Source organism: Ctenopharyngodon idella, chromosome 3, assembly GCF_019924925.1.
Source record: "Ctenopharyngodon idella isolate HZGC_01 chromosome 3, HZGC01, whole genome shotgun sequence".
NCBI classification, from domain to species: domain Eukaryota; kingdom Metazoa; phylum Chordata; class Actinopteri; order Cypriniformes; family Xenocyprididae; genus Ctenopharyngodon; species Ctenopharyngodon idella.
Window position 1 is genome coordinate 10,691,969 of NC_067222.1, and position 26,088 is coordinate 10,718,056.

General features: G+C 38.2%; 3 protein-coding genes across 3 annotated transcripts; 1 reads left to right on the top strand and 2 right to left on the bottom strand.

The window, feature by feature from the left end:
- Positions 1-26,088, bottom strand: part of LOC127509878 (gastrula zinc finger protein XlCGF52.1-like) — a 298,674-nt gene that overhangs the window by 125,543 nt on the left and 147,043 nt on the right.
- On the top strand, positions 1,355-12,401 carry LOC127509884 (GTPase IMAP family member 8-like). Of its 2 annotated transcripts, none has more exons than XM_051889100.1 (6): positions 1,355-1,434; positions 4,785-4,829; positions 5,016-5,747; positions 6,401-6,442; positions 6,548-7,156; positions 8,416-12,401. In XM_051889100.1, exons 1-6 carry the CDS (start codon positions 1,419-1,421, stop codon positions 9,648-9,650), a joined length of 2,679 nt encoding a protein of 892 aa, XP_051745060.1. In that variant the 5' UTR covers positions 1,355-1,418; the 3' UTR covers positions 9,651-12,401. The 2 variants fall into 2 exon arrangements, with proteins under 2 accessions (XP_051745060.1, XP_051745061.1); XM_051889101.1 differs by having other exon boundaries at positions 1,404-1,434; positions 8,419-12,401.
- LOC127509935 (transcription factor Sox-10-like) lies at positions 15,505-22,452 on the bottom strand. The gene is made up of 4 exons (XM_051889309.1): positions 22,321-22,452; positions 19,302-19,975; positions 18,029-18,291; positions 15,505-17,558 (listed from the first exon to the last, which is right to left on the bottom strand). The coding sequence occupies exons 2-4, from the start codon at positions 19,739-19,741 to the stop codon at positions 16,798-16,800; spliced, it is 1,464 nt and encodes a 487-aa protein (XP_051745269.1). The 5' UTR covers positions 19,742-19,975; positions 22,321-22,452; the 3' UTR covers positions 15,505-16,797.

The window sequence follows — 26,088 nt, forward strand, 5'->3', positions numbered from 1 at the left end:
AGATGAGCCATTTTTTTACTGGGGAAATGAGGCAGAAGTACAATGAAAGTATTTGAAGTAATTTCAGGATATTTCCTGTAATTTTAAGTGATCAGAATACATCTATGACAAAGGGTTCTAAAATATGGCTTCTTATAAAAAAGTGATCCTGTGGCTCAATTTACCCCATCTTAGGGGTAAGTTGAGCCGAGTCAGTAGGTGGGTGTAAACTGACCATCTAACTATCTGAATCAAACCCATGTATAATTTTAAAGATAATGTACCTATTTTAAAATATTTTACAAATATTTCTTTTTTTAAAGCTAAATTTAACAACATAAAACCAACCAAATGAAGTTGAAATTTCAGTATCTTTAATTGTTTGCATTTCTGAAATAATATGTTGAACATCAAAGTTGTAACCTTCATATAAACAGACTAAACAGAGAGTTTGAGTAAAATTAAATAAAAAACTAAATAAAAATGAATAAATGTTACTGAAACTAATAAAGATTTTAGTCAAAAGGTTCTTGACATGGTAGTTTTTCTGCAATATCAACCATGTTAGGCCATTAGAGACTACAGGTGGAAAGATATAAATGATTAAACATCTTCTAGTTCGTATCAGAGAAGGATTTGATGTACATTATTCTTATCAAATAAACTCAAAAATAAAGATAAACTAAACCAGATGCGTAATATTACATTGAAATGACACCAGTTTATACTTCAGATTTAGCTTAAATTCATTGTCTTATGGTGGGGTAAGTTAAAACACTGGCTCAATTTACCCCACAGCATGTGGCTCACTTTGCCCCATAGCTGCCATTTTAGGAAAAGCTAGCTAGCTTATCAATTCAGAATAATATTTAGCTAAATGACTTGCATGGTTTTATGTTTCTAAATCACCAATATGCATCATAAATATTTTTAGACCTGGACAAATTTGCTTTGATGAAACAGCCATTACATCTGTTATGCTTAAATCTTACTTTGACAAGCCAAAAACAGTTTTTAAAGTAAATAAGTGACTTCCACTCCTCCCATGTGCTTCTCCTTTTCAGAATCTGGCAGAAATGACGGGTGGTTCTAAAATATATGGTCACATGACAATAAAATGGTACAGTTGCCAAGATACAGGGGGTGAGCCAACTTACCCACTGGCTCGTCTTACCCCACTCTCCCCTACTGCAGATCAGCGGAAAACCTCAAGACAGCCACAAAATGAAATTGATTACAATCACTAAAATAAATTCTAATTTAATATATGATTGGAATTGGAAAGAAACTATTCCACCTAATCAGTCAAAAAGAAAAAAAAGTAAATACTTTCTTAAAGTCTCCACAAGGGGCCATAGTTGAGTTTCCTATGGGTGTAACGGAGCTCTTCAATCGTATTTTTACTTTCAGTTTAATAAATATCACCAACGCAGTGACAAATGGCGTACAGTGCAGGTAAGATTTGAATAAAATATGTTAGTGTCTTTAATGATCCATATTAATATAGTCTTAAACAACTAAGCGTCTCACTTTGATCATGAAACGCTGGACATACTTCAGGTTGGTCATTCAAAGTTGGTGGGGGGGGGGGGGTTAATGACTCGCCCAAACAGCAAGTCATTAACTTGTTTGGCAGCAACAGAAAAGTATTATTTATTTAAAGTCCTGAGTGCTGTGAATGTTACTGTGACATATTTAGCCTATCAATGATATTTTATTGATACATCTGGCTATTTAAAGCTGTCATTTGTAAGATTATTGCAGCAAAATATCCCAAAACTAGGCCAGTGTTATATATTTTGTTCCGTTGAGTAGGCTTGCAATATCCCAAATGTTTCCAACTATTTGTAGATCGTGAGGAAATGCTATTTTAAATTTTTGCTATTATAAAAGCTATTTTAACAAAATCGTTTCTCAATACCAAGTTCGTTAAGTTCGGACTTGCGTCCTTGGTAGTTCGGATTTGGCAAGCTCTACTCAGGAGAACAGATTCCTGTGGACGGGAGGACGCAATCCGGTGATTGTGCAAATGGAACAGCGGCGTAGCATACTTCTAATGTCACTCAGCTCGCTCTGGCTTCTCCGGTTATCTCTGTATGTAGGCTATATCTTAGGCAACAATAAAACGAAATGTGTTATAAAACACCACTCTGCCTCTTTTCGTTTTATTTAAAAAGCAAAGAAACTAACAAAACATATTAATAGCCTCAGGCAACGCCCAGATAGCAAAATACACTCGGGCCAGCTCCTGTTAGATTCTTGCCTACCGGAGACTTACCACTCGGCCCGCTTCTGTCTGCTGCGATGCTTGTGCACTCACGAATCAGACGCGACACTGCCGCAATCCAGCCGGTATCGGGCCGTCGCTAATGCGCACAGCGCGCCCGACACGGGCCAGCCCCGTTTCTAGATATCTACTGTAGGCTACTGTTCATTAATTTTTCCATTTAAATTTGATACCCAGCGAAAACGTTTACTTACATTTTAATTATATAAGCTATAATACATAAATAACATTACTTAAATCTGTACAAACAACACAATATTATGAAAGCAATTTTATGTCCATTTATAAAGAACTCACTTGAGCTGGTTTTATTTACAAAACAATAATACATCAAATAACAGCAGCTGTTATACAAATTGCAGTACTGTACATAAAATATTTACCACATTTTGAAAAAAAATACACTTGTATTTACTTATAGACTGTAGAATGTAATAAGTATAGACAAACTTAAAAAGTGTTTTAAATAACACACTGGTAATGGAGAAAGTTCTGAAGTTTAACACATTTTCTACTTTGCAAAATAATTAGCTGAATAATTAGCTGAACTCTGCAAGCAGGTAGATCTCCGCGGGCACCTCTGCAGTACTTCATTACATAAAAATACTAATCCAAAAAAACAAACAACAATAAAAGACTAAAAATAAAAATAAATAAACTTTCAGCTGTACAATTGACGATTTTTAAATTAGTCTTTTTAAAGCAAGCCAACTTAATTTTATATACAGTGAAGCCAGTGATGGAGGTAGTTAGTGTTGACAAATTTCAACTCACCTGAAAAACATAAACATTTAAAATGTCACGCAGAGTCTCTGAAATCTCGTTGATGCGTGCCGTTTTCAGTGATATCGTTTGACTTTGCACAAACCTAGAAAACCAAAAACACACAAGTGTATAACCAACAGTGGATGTAGAAAACCAAGTCAAGTCTGTCTGTTTGAGGAGACGTCACACAACTTGCATTTTAACTCAATTGAAGTTACCTTAAAGGAACACTCCACTTTTTTTGAAAATAGGCTCATTTTCCAACTCCCCTAGAGTTGAGTTTTACCGTTTTCGAATCCATTCAGCCGATCTCTGGGTCTGGCGGTACCACTTTTAGCATAGCTTAGCATAGTTCATTGAATCTGATTAGACCGTTAGCATCTCGCTCAAAAATGACCAAAGAGTTTCTATATTTCTCCTATTTAAAACTTGACTCTTCTGTAGTTACATTGTGTACTAAGACTGACGGAAAATGAAAAGTTGTGATTTTCTAGGCCGATATGGCTAGGAACTATACCCTCATTCCGGCGTAATAATCAAGGAACTTTGCTGCCGTGCCATGGCTGCAGCAGGCGCAATGATATTACACAGCGCCTGTGACCCCCTGCTTGCACAGGGAGCGTGCCTTGCAACCATGGAGACATTTGTGAGAGACGCTGCGTAATATCATTGCGCCTGCTGCACCCATGGTACGGCAGCAAAGTTCCTTGATTCCTTGACCTCAAACATTAATATCTCTTGGTAAATAATCCATTGTTTTGCTCGTGTCCACTCCAAACCGCACAAACATGGCGGATATCACCCAGTACCACAGGTATGAGACCCCTCCCACCGCCGCGCGCATAAAGATGAATGAATCACCTGAGAGCACAGTGAAGCGCGTTTAACATACGTGAAAGCGTATAAAAGAATGAATTGCTGAATTACTTATAATTAGATTTGATATTATACATATTATTGTGCGGCGAGGAAGGAACTTCACAAACGCTTCCTCAGATTCTTTCACCTCCTGAATCCTGCTCACGACTGTGTTGACCGAGTCACCGAACAGGCCAGAAGGTGATACTGGGACATCAAGGAGGAACACTCGGTCCTTATCCCTGATGCCCGTGAGGTTCAGCCACAGGTGCCTCTCCGTGCTGACCATAGCAGCCATAGAACGGCCGAAGGCGCCTGCCGTCTGCTTGGTGGCACGGAGAGACAGATCTGTGGCTCGACGAAGCTCTGTGAACGCTTCCTCGGTGATGGCAGTGCTCGCACTCAGATCCTTCAACAGATCAGCTTGGTACGCCTGTAACACTGCCATAGTGTGCAGCGCAGCACCAGCCTGACCTGCAGTGAGCACGGAGACTGTTGTGTAGACTGTAATTATTTTTAATGTTTAACTTTAAAATGTTAAATGTTTAATATGAATAAATAGCGCTCATAAACAGCCGTGGAGATGCCATTCTCAAGTGAAACAAGTCGAGGCTTGGACCCAGAAATGGCGTTCCTTACATCACGACTTAACAAGCGGATAGGTCAATTTCATTGACGTTGTTTTAGACATATTCACAGCTGGTCACGACTAAAGACGTTCCCATAACTCTCAGTGCAGCTTGAGTGTAGCCTTTGAAAGGGAACACCTTTAGAGAATCATTAAATCTATTTTATTTTTTTTTTTTTTTAAACTGTTCTTGTGTTTTGTGGTTTTATAGTTCATTTATTAGTTATTGTGTTGTATTCAAGATTCAAAGAGTTTTTGTTTCTGCAGCTGTTGTCTGCAGGAGAAGACAGAGCATTAAGGATCCACCCACAAGTAAGTCTATATATGATTATTGATGACCATGATGAACAACATGCAACAAATAGAGGCAGTTTTTCTCCATCTAAAACACAAATGTGAAATTCAGACCTTGAAAGCATCTCCTGCTCGTGAGTTATCTGTGAAATTACAATGGTAAAGATCCTAGTGTCATAACATATTACATGTTGTGTGTTTCAGTGAGTGATCTGAGGATTGTTCTTCTGGGGAAGAGCGTGTCAGAAAACAGTGGAGTGGGAAACTTCCTGTTGGGACGATCAGCGTTTGACAGTGAAGCTCCTCCAGATGTTGTAGAGAGAGTCGGAGGAAGATTGAAGGACAGACACGTGATGCTCATCAACAGTCCTCAGCTGCTCCAGACACATCTGTCACTCCGTCACATCACACAGACAGTGAGAGAGTGTGTGAATCTGTCTGATCCAGGACCTCATGCATTCATACTCGTACTGCAGCACAATGACTTCACTGAGGAGGACATGAGAAGAGTGAAATATGTGCTAAAAGAATTCAATGACGAGGCGATTAAATGCACCATCGTGATCACAACTGATGAAGCAACATGTGGTGGTAAACGGGCATCTTTGAAAGTTAGTGAATTAATTCAACAATTATCTGCAGAATGTGGAGGAGGACATATTCAACTTAATAATGAAACAGAGGAATGGCTGTCTGAAATAGCTCAACGGTTAGAGATGATTCTGAAACAAAACCCTGAGGAATTTCTCAAATGTGAACTAAATGATTATGCAGAAGGATCATCAGTGGATGAAGATCAGAGCAACAGATATTTTGCTTCTCTCAGAATAGAGAAAGATCCTGATTCAAAGGATGATGAACAACACCAAGATACTCATGCAGAGATGAAGAAATCAAAAAAGTTTTTTCATCGTATACCAATATTTGATTTATTTAGTAAGTTAAAAAAAACAACAACATATTCATAACCTTTTTACCAGGTTATTGGGGGACAGTATAAAAAGTATAAAAACATGATTTTTTTTTTTTTTTACAGTTTTTGTCTTGTTTCTAGTTCTAAAAATTCTTAAATCAAGAAGCATTTTCTAGACAAGTAAATATGATTGTCTTATTTTCATAAAAAATAATTCAAAATTAAGTGTTTTTTTTGTTTTGTTTTGTTTTGTATGTTTTTTTTTTTAAAACAAGCAAACCCGAAAACAAGATTATTTTGCTTGATTTAAGCAAAAACTCACTTATTTTTGACTTATTTTTTTCTGAAAACAAGACTATTTTTTTTTTACTTGTCTAGAAAATGCTTCTTGATTTAAGAATTTTTAGATATTTGGACTGGAAACAAGACAAAAATTAATTTTTGGCAGTGTAATGTAAACAGTATAATGTAGGATACTTATAATTTCTCACAGTTTAAATAATGGAAAAGCATGTCATAAATAGACAGCTAAATTTCAGTCATTTTAATTTTACTGTGGTCATATGCTTCTATGAAATGCTTGTCGATAGAATCATGACATTTGTACTGCAGTCTTGTATGTACCATGAGTTTAAGACCATTAAATTGATTTTTTTCTTTCTTTTCTTAATTACAGTGGGTTACACAAAACAAAGTCCAAAGCAAAATCAGCCAAAGGGTAAGTTCATAAACTTAGTATATGCAAGTTTCCATTTGATTCTACAAATAATAAAATGTCATTCTTAAAAAGAGCAAGTAAAATACTTTGTTGTTGTTGTTTTAGGAGGTGTAAGTGACACTAGACAACAGAGGCTGAACTTGGTGCTGTGTGGAAGTGATGAAACACTGAAGGCCTCTGTATCCAAATATATAAGAAAAGAAAAAAAGACAAATCTTCAGATCAATCTGGTGGAGCTTCCTGCTCTCAGTCAGCTCTCAGAGGAGGAAGTGATGTCTCACGCTTATGTCTGTGTGTCTCGCTGTGATCCAGGAGTTCATGTTTTCCTCCTAGTTATTCCTGCTGGTCCACTTAATAATGAAGACAAAGCAGAAATGGAGAACATCAAGAAGATATTCAGCTCAAGAATCAACAAACACCTCATGGTTCTCATAATCCAAGAGAAGAGCATGATTAGCAATCTGAATATACTTCACACTTCAGTTACTAAGACATCTATCCAGACACTTGGAGGTCATAATTTTGTTCTGGAGAACAGCTCACAGGTTCCAGATCTACTGAAGGATGTAGAGGATATGGTACAGGAGAACAAAGGAAGTTCCTACACAACATTCATGTACCTTCAGGATCGATTAGAACTGGAAAGAAACAAACACAGAGCTGAAATGGAGGAACTGAAAAAAAAAATTGTGATGAAAACTCAATCAACAGCAGGTATGAATTCATAAAAGTGCGTGATGTATTAACTGGTAATATTATAATTTAAAATAATTTCACAGTTTCATTTTGTTCGTAATGTAACATTTCAAAAAAGGCAAGACAAGTTTATTTATATAGCACATTTAATACACAATGGTAATTCAAAGTGATTTTCATAGAAAAGAAATTAAAAACAAATATATAGCTGCAAGCAGCGATGGTGGGCCCAAGCCTGGTGGCAAAGCCAACTCGGTGGCTTCAGGGCAACTGTGCACAGCGGGCAATAGGCATTTAAAACGGTTAAACATAACAGCCACTTTTATAAAATGCAGTGAAATTTACTTAAATAGGGATTTTTAATAAATTTTAATTATTTTTAAATTTAAATTATTGAATTATTTTTATTTTAAAATTAAATTTGAACAAAGAGGGGAGGGGGGAGAGGGGGACAGAGAGAGAGGGTGTGAAAAATCCACATTCAAACCAAAATATCGGACTTACTGTTGGTCAGAGCTAATAATTGTAAATTAGAAAGTTGTTCGGCTTAATGAAAACAATAAGTGTACCGAGTTTGGTGACTGTAGTTTTAGCTAACCCCCCGCTTATGTCAAAAGATGGCGCTATAGAGGCCCTCCTCCCCGCCCGTTTCTAAGGCTTTGCCCATGTCTACTGGATGACAATCCTGACATGTGCTGAGATTCATGCAATTTGAAGCTTGCAAAGAGTCTCAAAAGCATCCAAAACAATACACATCCATGTGATTTGCCTCTTTAAATGAACATACAGCTGAAGTTTCAAAAAAATCAATCAGTGTATGCAGAAGTTCTAACATACGTATGTTAAAGGATTAGTTCACTTTAAAATAAAATTTCCTGATCATTTACTCACCCCCATGTAATCCAAGATGTCCATGTCCTTCTTTCTTCAGTCGAAAAGAAATTAAGGTTTTTGATGAAAACATTCCAGGATTATCCTCCTTATAGTGGACTTCAATGGACTCCAAACGGTTGAAGGTCAAAATTACAGTTTCAGTGCAGCTTCAAAGGGCTTTAAACGATCCCAGACGAGGAATAAGTGTCTTATCTAGTGAAACGATCGGTCATTTTAAAAAAAAAATGTAAATGTATATGCTTTATAAAAACAAATGATCGACTTCCAAGTAGTTCCTTGTTGGTCCAAATTGCTTCTACTATTCTCATTTCTAAGTCGCTTTGGATAAAAGCGTCTGCTAAATGACTAAATGTAAATGTAATGACAGTTTCTTTTGTGGTTAGCAGATGTAACACATGATGAAGATCTGAGGATTGTGCTGCTGGGAAAGACGGGTGTGGGGAAGAGTGCAACAGGAAACACCATACTGAGAAGAGACATGTTTGAATCAATACCTAATCCATCCTCAGTGACCAGAGAGTGTCAGAAAGAAACATCTGAGTTCAACAGAAGACAGATAACTGTGATCGACACTCCAGGACTGTTTGATACTGGAGTTGATAATGACGAGACCTGGAAGGAGATTGTGAAGTGCATCTCAATGGCGGCACCTGGACCACATGTGTTTCTGCTGGTGATTCAACTGGGACGATTCACTCGAGAAGAGAAAGATGCAGTGAAGATGATCCAGGAGGCTTTTGGAGAGGAATCCAAAATGTACACCATTGTACTGTTCACCAGAGGAGATGAACTTAGAGGAGCAACAATTGAAGATTATGTTCAACGAAATGACAGCTTAAAGAACCTCGTCCATCAGTTTGGAAACAGATACCATGTGTTCAATAACAAGGAGAATAAAGATTACACACAGGTTTCTGCTCTTCTGAAAAAGATTGACTGGATGTTGACAGTAAATGGAGGGAGTTTCTACACCAATGGGATGTTCCAGCAGGTGGAGAAGAACATCAAAGAGGAACAAGAGAGAATACTGATAGAGAAAGAAGAAGAGATCAAGAGAAATGAAGAAGAGCTGAAAACCAAATATGAAGCTGAAATAGAACAAATGAAGAAAGAAAAAGAGAGAGAAAGACAAGAGATGCAGAATGAACTGAGAAGAACTGAAGAGGAATTCAAAAAGAGAGAGGAGGAGATCAAGAAAGAGACCAATGAAACCCTTCGAGATGAGATGCAGAGAAAACTGGAGGAGCACAAGAAACAAATTGAAGAGGAGAATGAAAGAAAGGAAAAATCTTTAGGAGAAATGCAACAGAGCTTCATTAAATTCCTGGAAGAAAAACACGAGAAGGACAAGCAAAATCTTCAGGAGAAAATTCAACATGAAGCTAGAGAACAAGCAGAATGTGAATTTAGTGAAAAACTTATGAAAGAAGTGAATAAAGCTTTAGAAGAAGCTGAAGCAAAACTACCATGTACAGCCAAACGAGCTCGTGACTGGAATTACTATATTCCTGTTCTTGGAGGAGCTGCTGGAGGAGCTGTCGGTGGTGTTGAAGACATTGTGCAGTGCATTGGCAAAATGAAATTTAAACATCAAGCCCAAAGTCAAATTGAAGGTTGAATTTAGGTAAATCTTTTGAAACACATAAGCACTGATGGTGTGAGGACCCTATTGTAATTGCTCGGCTAATTCTTCTTCTTCTCTGAAATTAATCGCATTTTTGAGGGCCTAAACATGCTCGAAAACTCATGAAACTTTGCACACGTGTCAGAAGTGGTGAAAATTTCTGATATGGGTTTCAGAATTAGGTGTGGCAAAATGGCTCAATAGCGGCACCTACAAAATTTCAATTAAGCGCCCTTCGCGCTACATTTCACGTACAGTTATGAAATTCGGTAGACACATGTAACAGCCCAATACCTACAAAAAAGCCCCTGGGTGCAAAATCTGTAAACCCAACAGGAATTTTTTGATTTTTCTCTGGAAAATTTTGGCAAAATGGCTCAATAGCACCACCTACAAAACTTCAACGAAGTGCCCCAGACGCTACGTCTCACGTACAAGTATGAAATTCGGTACACACATCTAACAGTCTGATACCTACAAAAAAGTCTCTTGGACCATAATCTGAAAACCGACAAGAAGTCAAATATTTTGAAGTAACTTTGGAAAATTTGTGCAATTTTTGCCATTTCCAGACGTTGTACTTTAATGAACTCCTCCTAGAGCTTTAATAAGATCAAGGTCATATTTGGTCAATTTAATCTAAAGGCCTTTGAGACGTTAAATTGCGAAGATCTTGAGTTTTCGCTGAAGGGCGTGTCTGTGGCGGCCTGACAAATTTTGATGTTTCGCCATGAAACAGGAAGTTGTTGTAACTCAGGCATACAATGTCCGATCTGCCCCAAACTTCACATGTTTTATTAGAGTCCTGGCCTGAAGACATCTACATGGCAATATTCAGTTACAGTCAAAGCGCCACCTGTGGGTAACAGGAAATGACATGTTTACACTGTGATTAACTCCTTGTAGAGATTTTACCAGATCAAGATCATATTTGGTCAGTCTAATCGTAAGGCCTTAGCGATGTTAAATTGTGAAGATCTTGAGTTTTCGCTGAAGGGCGTGTCCATGGCGGCCTGACAAATTTTGATGTTTCGCCATGAAAGAGGAAGCTGTTGTAACTCAGGCATACAGTGTCCGATCTGCCTCAAAGTTCACATGTGTGATAAGAGTACTGACCTAAAGACATCTATATGCCAATATTCAGTTAGTCATAGCGCCACCTGCTGGCAACAGGAAATGGCATGCTTTACACTGTAATTCACTACCAGAAACACATTTCAATATGCCACGAAGTGCCAAACATACTAGAAACACGTTAAATCATGCAACACTTGGCTAAGTGCTAATGTTTGCAATTAACGCCACAAAACAGGAAGTTGTTGTAACTCAGGCATACAATGTTCGATCTGCTCCAAACTTCACATGTTTGATAATAGTCCTGGCCTGAAGACATCTACATGGCACTTTGAAATGACTTTGCCATATTTCCCTTGTAGCCCACTGTTCACTGTTTTCCTAAGGCCAACTGATGGCGGTGATCCTGGGTGCGAGGGCCCTTTCATCGCTGCTTGCCGCTTTAATAACATATTGTAATTTTTTTTTTTACTGTTGCCTTGTATCAGTTACATTCTCTTTATTAAACTGTCATTAGTCACCTGTACATCAGGGGGTTCTCTAGCCAAATAAGGTGCCAATTCACCCATTTAAGGTGTAAAGAAGAAGTAGGTAGTAGGAAGTTAATGCTCTATCCTCTATCTGTGTTTAACTCCACTTTTAGACATACACTCGCAAACTTCACAAAGCACTTCCCCTCGGGGGAATCCCCACCGCCATTTTGAAGCGCGTTCAACTTCGTCAAGTAGACGAGGGAAGTTTATTTGAACAGACCCTCGACCCTCGGCCCCACGTACACTCTGCTTGTTACACACACAGGGATGCGCAGCAGCACACAAACATGCCAAATATTAAAAATAAAAGGATTACAATGTAAAAGATTATTATTGTGCATAAAGATAAAAATGCCTATACATCTCATAATGGATAGTCATTGCATGTATCAGAATTACCTATTTGCAGTAATGACAAATGAAACTGGCTAATTATTTGAACAATCGTGGCAATGTATGTATTGAAACTGACTGGTCCGGTTGAGGGTGTCTATATTACTCCATGTAAATAGCAATAGCATGGCTTTTAAAGGGAATTAGAGATAAGACTCTGGTTGGTGTACGTTATGCCCAAAACACACTCATGACAACCGTTTTGGACAATGCACCTGGCACGCCAACCATTTTTCCCATCGTTAAACTAGCAAAAGTGGATTCGGACACGCCCTAAGTGCACCTGCTCCATGCGCTCCTTAAAATAGGGCCCTATGTGATAGGTTGTAATATTTACTGTATACACAATGCTTTGTTCTGATTATGTTGTAATGTTTTTCTTTTTGTTTTTTGTTTTGTTTTTTATCTTTGTACATATTTGTTTTTTTTATGCACAACTATGAAAATCAGTTAGTCAGTGTGTATGATTCATTTCCAAAAATTAAAGATGATTTTCTCATGTAACACAAGTTTTTGTTTCTGAGCATGACTGAAATAAGTCTGGAACAAAAATATTTATCATGCAATTCAACCAGAACTGCAGAAAATATTATGAATATTGAATTGTCTTTTTATGCTTAGTTTGTCTCTATATATGGTATGTAAGGGCAATTTTAGGTTGACAGAAGGGTTTGACATATAAAGAACCAATTGTATTGTAGAATGCTTTGCCTTTCTCCTATCTTATATAAACTGTTGTATTGTTTTTGCTGGTGGGATTCTCTGTGATTTATACGAGGTCCTCCGGCCATGATTAAAGTATATTCTAAGGCATAGTCTGGTTATTGCTGAGCAGAAAGTTAGGGAACACTAATGACCTTATTGCAAAGTGATAGTGTTCAAAAGGGTCAAGACCTTGACCGACTCAGTCGACCTCAATTAGGAGACGGAGTATAAATTATTTAAGTGTCAATTAGGAGACGTATAGGGGTGTCGATTAGGAGTTGACCCAGGTAAACTTAAGTCAGGTGCATAGAGGAAAATCTACCACAAGCTATACTTGCAAATGCAAGTACAAAGGATAATGGGAATTGAAGTTCATAACAGCAATTGTGAGGGAAGGAGTGCCCTCTAGTGGTAACTCTGGGCACTCCAGCTAGTGCCATTACCAAGAACAACAACTAAATACTGTAATGTATGTACATGGATAGTATTTGATTATATTAATCAAGACAGCATGTGGTTTTTGAGGGTGTGCAGATGAAAAATTATTTTTGCTGCAATTGATGGGTATTGTCCTTCCACAGTAATGACCTGTTTCTGAAGAACTGGAAAACTGTTTAGAGAGTTTGTTGAAGTTTTTCTCTATAATTTAAAATTTTAAATGTCATAAATGTTATAATTATGTCTTGGTTGTTATGATATCAAGTAATCAAGTTGTCAAGTAATTGGGTGTCTATTGGTATACAGTATATACTGCACAGTATAGGATTCACAGATTAAGTTCTTTAAATTACGCTTTCAAAATAAATTGGCTTCATCGATATTTGAAAAATCAAAATTCCATCTGGAATATTTTCCCAAAACAAGCCTTTTCATATATTGGAGGTATATGATTTTTATTGATGTGCAATTACAATTTATCAAAAATTCCTATCAAACTTTCAAATTTCCACCAAATTTACTTTTGGTATGGGCTTTAATATATAAACAAATTCTTTATTTGGAACAATCAAAATATTTTATACAAAAATAGAACTTTATTTTTTGATCAGTACTTTTAGTTTGTCAGCTATTTAACAACAAAGGTTTACTAATGACTTACACAGAATTTCTTTCAGTATACAATATTACTCCCAAAGAATTTGCCATAGTTATGGGAGCGATAGCAATGGGCATCTGTATGATTTTTAAAAATTACGTTCACCCTCCTAAACACTACTTTCCCTGAGCCAATAGACACTCCAATAGACACAAAATATGTTTTTTAGAGAGAGAGAGAGAGAGAGAGAGAGAGAGAGAGAGAGAGAGAAATAAAGGATAGAAACAATAAAGTTATCATTGTTTCTTGAAGATATTATCTCAATATCTCCTGCAATCTTTTACTGGAATAATTTATTTAAAAATGTAAAGTGGAATAAGATTTGGTCCTTACAACAAAAATATTTTCTTACTAATGAAGTTAAAGAAGTGTCTTTCAAAATATTAAATACATTTTACCCTGTTAAATATTTTATGATTAAATATAAAACCAATATTGATACAAGATGCTCATTCTGCCAAGTTCACACAGAAACTGTCTATCATTATTTTGGTCCTGTTACTATACTGAACAACTATGGAAAAATATTGAAACAATTATTAAAAATAATATCCAACAAGATATATGTGTAACTTTTAAAGATTTTATTTTTGGACTCTTTGATTCTGACCCTATTAAAAACAAAGCTTGCTTTGTTATAAATTTAATTTATTTCCTTGGCAAATTTTATATCCATAAATGTAAATTCACCAACAACAAACCAATTTTTCTTTTCTTTTCTTTTTTTTTTCTTTTGAAAGAATTTAAAATGTATCTTAATACTATTTCATCCTCTATAAATAAGAAAGCGAGAACAACAACCTAAATTTGTAATGACTTTAATTTGTACACTCTAATTGAAATGTAAATTAATATCTTACCCTCATGTTTTAACTATTTTTCTCTTTTCTTTATCTTTCTCTTTCAACAATTACTGTTATTGTTTTTTTCTCTGTTCTGTATGTTCAGTTGACATTAGACATATTGTTGATATATGTTGTGTACTCTGTACAAAATTGTATATCATTATTGTCATCTTTGTAATGTTTGCAATCATAATTAAAAAAATAAATAAAAAACTTCTGACCAAAGATTCGCAGTGGCTGATGGGAAATGAGTCCTGCCCTCATGATACGTGTAGACACAGTCGTATGGTGATACAGAGACAGAAAATGAACCATGTTTTCAGATGCTGGGTTAGACACTATCTCTCTCTCTCTCTCATACACACTGTTTAGGAATGTGCAAATCCTGTTGCAGTGAGACCTGCAGTGTGTGTGTGTGTGTGTGTGTGTGTGTGTGTGTGTGTGAGTCTCTTTGTATCCAGTGAAACTGCAGGCCAGACCCCCTCCCTCCCTTCGCTCAGCCGGAGCTGAATGAGTCTCTTTGTTTAACCAAAGTATCACACAGATGATTAAATCAGGGGAATTAGAAATCAGCTTCAGCTCTCAGCACACACACACACACACATGCAGATATGCAGGGCAGCATTCACACACACACACACATTAATGCAGAGGATGTAGAGATGTGCGCTGTCATGACATTGGTTTCAGCCAATCAGAATGAACCTACAAGCTCAGATACACTTCATAAAAACATACTGTTTTTTTTAGGAATAATAAGCATAGTGAATATTTTAAACATTAATACTAGGCTATATTGTTGTCACGTGTCCAAGTATGGAAATAGTCAAATATCACAATATCTTACGCAGTGTGTAGCCTACTGGAGTTTGACAAATGTCCCGGCTAGCAATTTTTGGTTCCTAGAATGTTCTCAACGTTCCCAAAACATGCATTTATAAAGTTAGTTTCAGATAAGCCAGGAAAGTTTTAATTACGAAAAGATAATGTTCTTTTTTAGGTCTAAAGAACGTTCCACTAACGTTCCCAGAATGTTCCCTCAACTTCTTTACTCCGCTATCATTTACCCTGCTGTTCATCATATATTCAGTGTAGAAAATTAATATATTGTGGGTGATATGTTAAGATCTGGTATAGAGCAGATAAGAAGAAAAGGAAGAAGATTAATAATCAAGTGATTGTGTATGAAGACGAGGACGCGATTGTACAGACTGCAGCTTTATTTAGAGTGAGGGAAGTTAGTCACTGCTCTCTTCTATTTACACTGATAAAGAAAAACAACAACACTTTTACCCACCACAGAATTACACGACAAAAGTTTCCAACATCAGAATAAAACGCTACTGATAAAAAACGAACAAAAACAACAAATATAAATAATATTTTGTAATATATAACAAGAATGTTGTTTGTTTCAGTTGTTTCAGAATAGTTCTAATAAAAAGGGCGAAAACTATAAAAGTACCAAAGGGAGAAAAACGTTGAATAACTAAGCATCTTTTTAACTAGACTCTCTTTACGAAATAAAACCAAGGGTAATGTTCTGAAACGGACATTATTTCACAAAATACAAATCGGCACTATTTCAAACTCGCATATGTTGGGCATAAAATTCGAATTGGCAAACGGCTGAAAGTTCGCGCCCTGAAAAGAGTTCACGTGATTTAATTTGAATTTATCAGCGATTACGAACCGTTTTCGTTGGACTGAGGCACTAGCGGTGTTAGCTAAAACAATAAAAAAGGTCATTTTTATACCAGAAACTCATAATTACGTTAATTCCGATGTGACGGAAACATATTGCATTACAGTACTCCGTTTGTGTGTTTGGAGTAATAAGACGCATTTATCGCGCCCTGGCACTGATATTTACACACGCTGAAAGTCATAAAACACAAATGTCATTAACAAACACTAGACAGTGGTGAAGACTTTTCAGTGTAGTTATGGCAACACAAGAGTAACAACAATAGAAAAGATTACAACAATAAAAACACGTCATTATTTTTCCAAGATAAAAACAATATGGCCTTATTTTGGTTAATAAAAAGAGATTACATACAAATAAAAAAAAAAAAAAACATGTGGATGTACGGGTAATAGCATCAGGTGTAAGTTTGTGTGAATGTGTTGGAAGAAGTTTGTGATCTGATACACTGCCAAACCATACAGAGTTCAGAAACTACGCCCATTTTGCTCATTTTAATGTTTTGGTCTCAGTACTTTGGTAATAAGTCTCATGAAATACCACTGGTGTCAAATTGGCGGACGAGCAGATCTCTGTGAAACGGGTCGCGATGGTTTTATCAGCCTGAGAGGCAACGTGAGAATATTTTCCCTGCAGATCTCCACACACCCTTTCTCGCAGATTTATGTCTGTGTAGATTGTGGTGCAGGCGAGTGTTTTGATGATTTTCGGTCACATACACACTTTAGTTTGGACCTTCAGTGACTGGAAATGAAACGAGAGCGTCGCGTCACCTCCGTAACGCGTGTCACGGTCGAGATAAGGTGGTGTAGACGGGCTGCTCCCAGTGAGTCGGGCTGTGCGACTGCGGCACAGAACCGGGATCCGGAATGGCTGTGTACAGGGGCCTCTGCGAGGGGCCCATGTAGGAGAAGGCGGAGTAGAGGCCAGAGGTTTGGCTGGAGTGGGCGTAGTACGAGCCAGATGCCTGGTGCTCGGCGTATTCTGCGAACTGTGCGCGTGACGCCAGTGAGGGGAAGGCGGAGCTGTAGTGTGGCAGGCTGAGAGGCGTGTACGTGACATGTGACCCGCTAGCCGCAGCGGCCGCGTCGCTGGAGAAGTGCGTTTCACTCTTAATCTGCGTTTTCCCACCATCCGAGCCCAAGTGCTGCTGGGACGGCAGCTGTTGCTTGGACAGCCAGGCGGTTGAGTGACCACTAGCGGCCGCCAGAGCGCTGGAGATGCCGTAAGCGTACGGAGAAGCCGAAGACCCGGCACTTGCGCCGCCCGACGCCTGCGGGTGCCCGTTGGGTGGAAGGTACTGGTCGAACTCGTTCACGTCGAACGGCTCCATGTTGGCCATTACATCATGGCTGATCTCGCCAATGTCCACGTTACCGAAGTCGATGTGCGGTTTACCGCTGGCGGAGGAGGAGGCGGAGCTTCCATCTGCTCCCACCCCCAAACCGCTCCTGGAGGCTCCGCCCTCACGCTTCCCCTCCCCGGATTTCCCCCCCTGTAGTTCCGTCTTAGGAGTGGTAGGGGGCGTCGGAGGACTGTGACTCTGACCTGAAGGAACAAATGGAAGAGTTTTAGAGGACATTTGAGGTCATTTTTTAAAAAGAAGTCTCTTATGCTCACCATGGCTGCGTTTATTTGACCAAATATGCAGTAAAAATAGTGAAATATTATTATAATTTAAAATAGCTGTTTTCCATGTGCATATACTTTAAAATGGAAATCATTTCTGTGATGGCAAAGCTGAATTTTTAGCAGTCTTCAGTGTCACATGATCCTTCAGAAATCATTCTAAAATAATGATTTGCTTCTCAAAAAACGTTTGAAACGTGTTGAAAACAGTTGTACTTCGTATTTTTGTGTAAACAGTGATACATTTGGTTTATCAAGGATGAATAGAAAGTTCAAGAATTTATTTGAAAATGAAATCTTTGTAAATGACTTCAGATGAATCCTGTCCTCACTGAATAAACATTCATTTCTTTCTAAATAAATTCTTAGTGTAGGCAGGTGTAACTCACCTGTAGCGTGAGGGTGGTGTCCGTCGGCCAATGGCGATCCCGCGGCCCCGCCGTGCGCCACCTCCAGGTGCAGGCTCTTGTAATGTGATTGGCTGTGACTGACCTCGCCCTCGGAGTGGGCGTCGGCCTCAGAGTTGGATCCCGGTTTGCCGTTCTTGCGTCGACGTGGCTGGTATTTGTACTCGGGATAGTCTTTCTTATGCTGCTTCCTCAAGCGCTCGGCTTCCTCGATGAACGGCCTCTTATCCGTCTCGTTCAGCAGCCTGAAATACACATGCAAAAAATATAACCTTCTGCACAAAAACATTTAAAAACGTGCAAAATACCAAAATGTGACAGAGAGAAATAGGTCCTGTAACCTGATAACTGGACAAATAAACATACCATCACAATAACCTCACTCGTATGAAATGGCAACAATCTTATTTAAATCAAGAGAATATCTACAGACTATCAAGTTAAGTGTCGAATGAACTATGATTATTGAATTGTTAAATACTGAGACTGGCTCAGATTTCTCCTCTGAGAGTTTAACACGAGCAGACGATCAGTTTCCAGCTGGTGTATGAACCAACTCTGCGGTTTGACTCTCCACCTGTTATATATGCTGTCATCTGTAGAGCGAGACGTTTTTATTAGTTTAGTTGAGCATCTAGAAACCCAGCAGAACCAAACACTCACTCCCTCATGAAAATAAACCATTTTAGATAAATGCACTACGTAATAACTGCCGTTGGCATACTAGCTCAGGTTAATGGCGCTGTTTACAGCATGTCTTTTCCACAGCAGCTCCTGAAGGGATTTGTCCCTCTAATCTGGCATGTTGAAGGAATGATTATTCTGAGCTAAAGCCCTTGAGAAACTCAAAGCCAGAGGCCGAGTTAGCAGTGTGCAGTTAATATGAGGGTTACAGTGAGGTGTGGCCATCAGATTTGACTAGATCTACAGCAAAACAAATTAAACTGGAGCATCAATTATTAACCGATAGAATTAAAGTAATGAATTGATGGTGGCTGTTTCTTGAGTGGGTTATGGTTGGGAATGTTCAGATGGACAGTTTGATCACCATGGTTTAATGGAGATGCACAATAGTTTTTATTATTCTGCCTTTTCTTCTATTCTGTAGCCTATAAATAAAGCTTTGCCTTACCCTGGCCTATCTGTGACTATATGATATTAATTAGACCATGACATGGCACATTTGTAGTGCCATGGCATCTGATATGCACAACTGGTGGCGCCAGTACACGTTAAATTCATTTTTTGCTCTCACCTCCAGAGTTTTCCGAGTGTTTTACTGAGCTCGGCGTTGTGCAGGTGCGGATATTGATCCGCCAGTTTCCTGCGCGCGGCCTGCGCCCACACCATGAACGCGTTCATCGGCCGCTTCACGTGCGGCTTGCTCTTACTGCCAGAGTTCACGCGCACGGGCATGGGCACGAGAGTCCAGTCGTAGCCGTTGAGCACCTGACTGACCGCCTCGCGGATGCCGATGGGAAACCGGTCGTCGTCGTCGTCGGACTTCACCGAGACACCTGCAGAGACTCCGGCTCCATCATCACCGACGCCGGGCATCTGAGACGGCTGACCGGGAAGAGGGGAGTCCGGCCCTCCGGGAGCTCCGGACGAATGTCCGGGGGACATAGAGTGACCGTCCTCCGAGACCCCGGGACTCATTTCCACCTCCGACATACTGTGCTCCTCCGCCGACATCGATGCTCTCGCTCTTCGGCCACAGGTGTCTTCGGTAGGTCTAGTTTTTCCTCAAAGGACCTCTTTGTTCTCTAAAAACTATGTTATTTTCACTAAAACAATTGCCAGTGTTTTTTAAAATTATATTATAGGTCATCAAGTGAAACTTTAACACGTTTCTTTTCATACGTTCATATGTTCTGTCAGAATGAATCCATCCGCCGTCTTCCTCAGGATATAGATCTGCTGAAAAACCTGCAAAAAAGTAGACACAAAGGTAATTTTATTCAATATTATAGGTGGTCTGGAGTTTTTATGTTACATTTGCATGTTTCTGTAAAGCATTTCTTCTCAGTGTACAATAATAGGCTATTATTTTCGCGTTTTAATATAGGCTATATCCCAGCTAATAAATTTATGTTCTAAAAACGTTGTGGGAACAACGATTTGCAATGTTTCTTAAACGTCCAGTTTTCTTGTCGTGATTAGAACGTTATGTAAAAGGTTACTTTAATGTTAGTAGCCTACATCGTCCTATAACTTAGTTTTACTCACAATTATTTTTATTTTATGAATATTTATCTGTAATATTCCAAGAATGTAAACGTCAGCATTCATTATGTACAAATAACAAGGAAAAATATTTTCTCAACTTATGAGAACGTTCATCATAAAGACGTTCCAAGAACGTTTTTCTAAGAACATTATGAAAACGTTCTAAATATGTTATTTATTGAACGTTTTACTTTAACATTTACAAAACATTACTGAAAGTTGTGGGAACGTTCCCTACCGCACAACCTCTTCGCTGTTCACTCAAACGCCTCGCGGACAACACAAACCTGTTCAGGAAAAACGGCTACAAACACTAAGGCTTTGACTTTATTTAGAATTCGTCTTTTTTCCAGGCCAATCATACGGTGGCGTCAGTTCGCCTCGGTCTGCGTGTGTGTTATTTTAGCTTCACTCCTGCTAACAAGCTACTGTTGAAGGTTTGGCGGTTTGTTCAAGCTCCCGGGAGAGAGAGTGCTGGAATAATACCGGCTTCATTCCGCCCTGCTGCTGGATAAACACGGAGCGGCGCTGCTGTGGGCAGCTGAATTACACAGTGTTTGTTGGTGAAAGCACAAGCGACGACTCATAACCAGCAGGAAAATACAGAAAGTCATAGCAGTGTGTTTATAAAAACTCAAGCAACCGGCACAGTGAATATACGCGAAATAATTCATTTTGCGTCTATGGCTTAGGCTACTAGGTCTAATTACTGAAGATTAACACCAGATATTGATTTATATACGGCAAAAAAGTCTGTAGCCAGAGATGAGCTTGAATTACTGCGGATCGAATCTCACAAGAACACAAGAACAAACCATCCGACACCAGTATTAATTAAGATCAGACACAGGTGACTTAACTTCAACAGAACCAGATTGATTTAATATTCAGTCCCATTTGTTAGGGTCACGGGAATACAAATGTTTAATCATTTGTGTCCTATTTACTTTTGTGTGAAGTAGTTTCGTGGGACAAAAATATAAAGCAATTTGTTTTTAGCAACACGGTCCATTTCATAGCAGGCTAATTGCGCTTCTGAGTTTGCTGTTTTCCATTCAACACATTTCTCGTACAAAGTCAGAGAACTTAATAAACTTTCTGTTCATTAATTTTAACCACTCGCAACTATTTACTGCAGCTCGTTTTTATTTCCCCCACTTATTTGCTCAAATTTGATTCAGTTCGTCTTTGCCTAGAGTAGGGCGGATCATAACGCCTGGTTTGGCAATAATTTGCCCCTAATTCACTCATGCCAAAACATTTCCTAAATGGCACAATTAAACAAATGTGACAAAAAAAAAAATTGATTCGAACTTCCACTAATGTGAAACGCCATTGATTTGATTCGTTTACGGAATCGTTTGATCAATATAAGTGTTTTCTTCAGAACATTGAAGTATATTTTCAATATTGTTACAGGAATATACCAGATTTAACGGATTTTGTGCTTGTATTACGAGCATTTTGGCCAAAGATAGCAATTATTGCTCACAAACACGCAAGTAAAACAGAATATATACAATATTCAAAAAAACAAAAAACAAAACATTGATAACATAACTGCAAATACATAAAATAGGCTACATATTATGCACACGTATCAAATCAAAGTATTCAAATCCAGCTGTAACTTTACTAAAATATCGAAGTGTATATTTCGAATAGGATAGATTAAGCCGTTTTTCCAAGTTAAGACAGATTAACCCAACACTGATCTACACATTCACGCAAATCTCGAAATGTACACCCCGTGACACCAACTTAGTTTTAAAGTGTTTGTTAAATAATCGCATGCATTTTAATCCATTTCGATGAGAAACTTTCTTTTTTTACAATTATAACTCAAACTACAGCATACATAAACCGAACAGAAAACGAATTCAAATGAGTATACAGCGAATAAGTTCAATTCGATGTATATTTATTGTTAGTAATAATAGTAATAAGTAGAAGAATTTCTCCGTTTAGACATTGCAATGCAGTATATTCCCATGCACACAGAGTAAGTGATAGACAGAGAGAGGTAATAATGTCAAGCGTCTTACTGCACTGAAAGCAGGTCGCCCGCCCAGCGCGAGAGTCCGTCGGTTCAGCCCCCTCGCTCGCGCTCTGAATGCCTGCTCTGTGTCGCGCGCCGGGGCTTAAAGAGCCTCGTTGTGTGAAGAGCGAGAAAAAAATCAATTCATGGAAAAAAATCTCTTAAAGGAGCAGCAGAGGCCCATCGGGTCCTTCTCTGATTGGCTGCCGGATTTCGCCCTTAAGTTTCTCAGCAGAGGGCGGCGATTTCTGCTGCAAATCAACGGCAGTAATATTCGGCCTCTTTTATTTGTGATTTTAAACTTTTTTATATATATATATATATATATATATATATATATATATATATACATGCATCTATATATTTAAAACTTCATATTCTTGATTTAGTTTTGTATGTCTTTGTCATTATATAATAAAGCAAATTCTAGTTGGAAAAGGTGAAATTAAAATAAATAACTAATTGATAAAAAAACAATCAAAATAAAACTCTTAGGCCTATGAAAAAATACTAGCCTATTTTATTTGTTTATCTGCATCTCACGTGAGCATTAACGTCATTAGAGAACCGCGAACATGTTCAATTATTGAAATATTAACTTACAATTTCAAGGAGACGTCAAAAATATTTTAGCTCAAAGTTGTTTGGGAAGCACTGCAATAGTATAAGTAGCCTAGTTCTCACATTAGTTATACTAATTTGTAATATTTCAATGCCATTACGTTAGTCTATATTTGATGCAGTTTCGTGATTTTAAACGACTTTCACAGGTGGTCGTTCATTAGTGTCGCCGTGTCCCGGGGGTTGTAGGGTTTCTCTTTCACCTCTTTCCGATCACACTGCCCTGTTTGTTGGCCTGGTTGTGCCTCAGGGTGAATCAGAGGTCCTTCCACCCCGCCGCGCGCCACCGGTCCCGTCAGCAGCTCGCGCACCATTAGCCTGACGGGATTCTGCGCACCTGCTGTGCGCAATAACGTCTTCCTTCTTACTTCAGCGCGAGGCGCGGTCAAGGGTTGTGCAGAATAGCCGATCTATTATGATTTTCATGTACGTCAAATTCATGTACTTGTTGCCACCGGGGGCGGTACCCCTTCAAAATATGTAGAGGTGAATTCGGGTTAATTAGGACACTTTTTCTCACTCACCTCAATGGCAAAAGATGTCCCAATAAACCTGAATTCACCCTTATACATTCGTGTAATAATATAGGTAGCTACATGGAACCCACAAAAAATAAAGGCTTCAATAAGATGCCAAATAATAGTCATTTTTGGTTCCCCAAAGAACAGTTATTTCTTAGTGTGAAGAACATTTAAACATCTTTCCTCTAAAATTAAAGGTTCTTTATTGGCATCGATGGTTCCATGAAGAACCGTTTACATCCATGGAACCACAAAAGGATCTTTATTGTAGGGGGAAAAGGTTCTAAACGTTCTTTAGAATATTAAAATGTTCTCCACGTTAAGAAAAAATGGTTCTTATTGGAACTGATGACTGAAATGTTCTTTGGGGAACCAAAAATGGTTCTTTTGTGGCATCACTGAGAAAACCCCCTTTATTTTACACTCTAAAAAAAAAACAACCCAAAATGGACAAACCCAGCGGTTGGGTTAAATGTTTGCCCAACCTGCTGGGTTGTTTTATTTAACTCAACTATTGTTTAAAAAGTACTGTATTGCTTGTTTAAAATGAACCCAAAGTGTGTTGGGAATGAACATTTATTAATGTTTAATAAATTAACATTTATTAAGTTTAATGGATAATTAAACAATAAACATGTATTACATTTCTTATTAATAAATGTTCACCTTTTGATTATTATTGTTGCCTCTAAAAAGTGTATCTGATTTTTAATTTCCAACATATTTTGGGTTCATTTTAAGCCAGCCATATAGGATTTTTTAAATAATAGTTGAGATGAAACTACCCAGCATGTTGGACAAACATGTAACCCAACCGCTGGGTTAAAACAACCCAATTGCTGCGTTTTTCCATTTTCAACCCAACTTGGGTTGTTTTTACCCCAGCATTTTTTAGAGTGTATGTTCTTCACTATAGATGCCAATAAAGAACCTTTATTTGGATGGCTAAAATGGTAAAAATATCTTTAAAATAGCCTAAAACAATAAAGATTTCCTCTGTGAGCTAATTTTATACAGCACTAAGCCTTAGTTTTATTCATGTATATTTTAATATTGTAGAATAGTTAATTGTATATGTGGTATGGTGCGCGCGCAGGCCTGCAGTCTTGACCCGCGCGCGCGCGCGCGCAGCGCTGGAATGAGCTCCTGCAGCATCATGTCGTGCTATGCGTTAGTTTTATAATTGCATCAGCGGCCCGTCACATAAACACACAGAGAGCGCATTTAACACGTTTAAACAGAAAATATAGCAAGACGAGAAGCGAGGCAAACGGCGGGCCAAACGCACACAAACACGCGCGCTGTTCTGGTCAACAATAACCTCTTGTATTTCCATCTCGCGACGCCCCCCCACCCAAGCCAAAAAATCATTGCCTTTTTCATTATCCATGAATGTTGACTCTGATAAGGGGATCCTGACCATGAGAGCATCTCTCTGTCTCGGTCTCCGGCGCTCCCGCTCCTTTCTTTGCGTCCTTTGTTTTATCTCAGGTGAATTGTAATCATGTGATCAAACGAACACCCCCCTTCCATTACCCTCTTAAATGAAAAAATGAAGGAACAAAAAGCAGTTCTGTGTATATAAAAAAAGAAAAGAAAAGAGAAAAGACGTGTGTCTCCCTTTAGAGCGTCTTTTTCTCCGTGTCCCTTCAAACGTACACATATAGAGGGAAAGCCTCGCGCGGCTCTGTGGATGTACGCGGGCGGGCGGGCGGACGCGCGCGGATCTGAGGCCTGCGCCACACTTTGATGTGAGTTTCTCCCTGTTGCTCTTAGGGAAAGTTTGGGAAGCGAGGAGACAGACCAACGCGTTTAGAGAAATATGACTGTCTCCAAGCGTTTAAAACATGAACGCGCAGAGCTGGAGATGTGTTTATCCTCAAGGAACGTTTCAAAGGAAATTGTATTCAATTGAATTGAAGTGTAGCTGTTAAACTGTTTTGTTATTCGTCTTCATCGTGCTTGATTAAGCGAGTGATTTGTTATTTTTGATGATCGTGATTGAAAACAGGACGGGTTTGTTCTGCGTTTCTGTATCGTGTTAAATTGACACTTCTTTACGGCTTTTGCTTCTATAAATTAATTTGCGCTAACGTCGATTGTTTTGTTTCACGTAATAATTTTACATGATCAGAAATGAGCAGTTTACTGTTATACAGTCGTGCTCAGCAAGGACTTGTTTTAATTGTAAATAAGAAACAGATCGATTAGTAATAATAATTAATTAATTGTCATAGTTCAGAAATTGAATTTATTATATATTATCAGTTATTCATTCGAAATAAGCTAAAGTGCGCGAGACGTTTGTCATTAGGCTACCTGGGCTAATTATTAATAATTAACGCGCGCCTTGCTTTTCTTGCATTCGGGTTTCTTACAAATTATAGCTAAAATATGGACAAAATTGTTATCGAATAATATGTATAATATTACAATTATCCTGTTTTTCCATTTCAAATTCTTACTAAACATCCAATGGTAGTAATAATTCTTCTTATTGTTATTATTATTATTTTAGTTTTTTTTTTCACTCTCTCATCGACTCACGATTTTATTAACGTTTGTTCAAATTAGCTGAATTTGTTTCACTTCGTTTCTACATTTTATAAAACCTCATCTGCATCAAGACAAAC

What these genes read in the sequence shown, in the direction of transcription:
- LOC127509884 (XM_051889100.1), top strand. An exon ending in ACCAATATTTGATTTATTTA is followed by an intron (nt 5,748 to 6,400) that starts GTAAGTTAAAAA and finishes TCTTAATTACAG; the next exon opens with TGGGTTACACAAAACAAAGT. An exon ending in GAAAACTCAATCAACAGCAG is followed by an intron (nt 7,157 to 8,415) that starts GTATGAATTCAT and finishes TTTTGTGGTTAG; the next exon opens with CAGATGTAACACATGATGAA.
- LOC127509935 (XM_051889309.1), bottom strand. Translation starts at nt 19,741, where the DNA reads ATGTCGGCGGAGGAGCACAGTATGTCGGAGGTGGAAATGAGTCCCGGG. An exon ending in ACACTCGGAAAACTCTGGAG is followed by an intron (nt 18,292 to 19,301) that starts GTGAGAGCAAAA and finishes TGTGTATTTCAG; the next exon opens with GCTGCTGAACGAGACGGATA. An exon ending in ACACCACCCTCACGCTACAG is followed by an intron (nt 17,559 to 18,028) that starts GTGAGTTACACC and finishes TTGTTCCTTCAG; the next exon opens with GTCAGAGTCACAGTCCTCCG.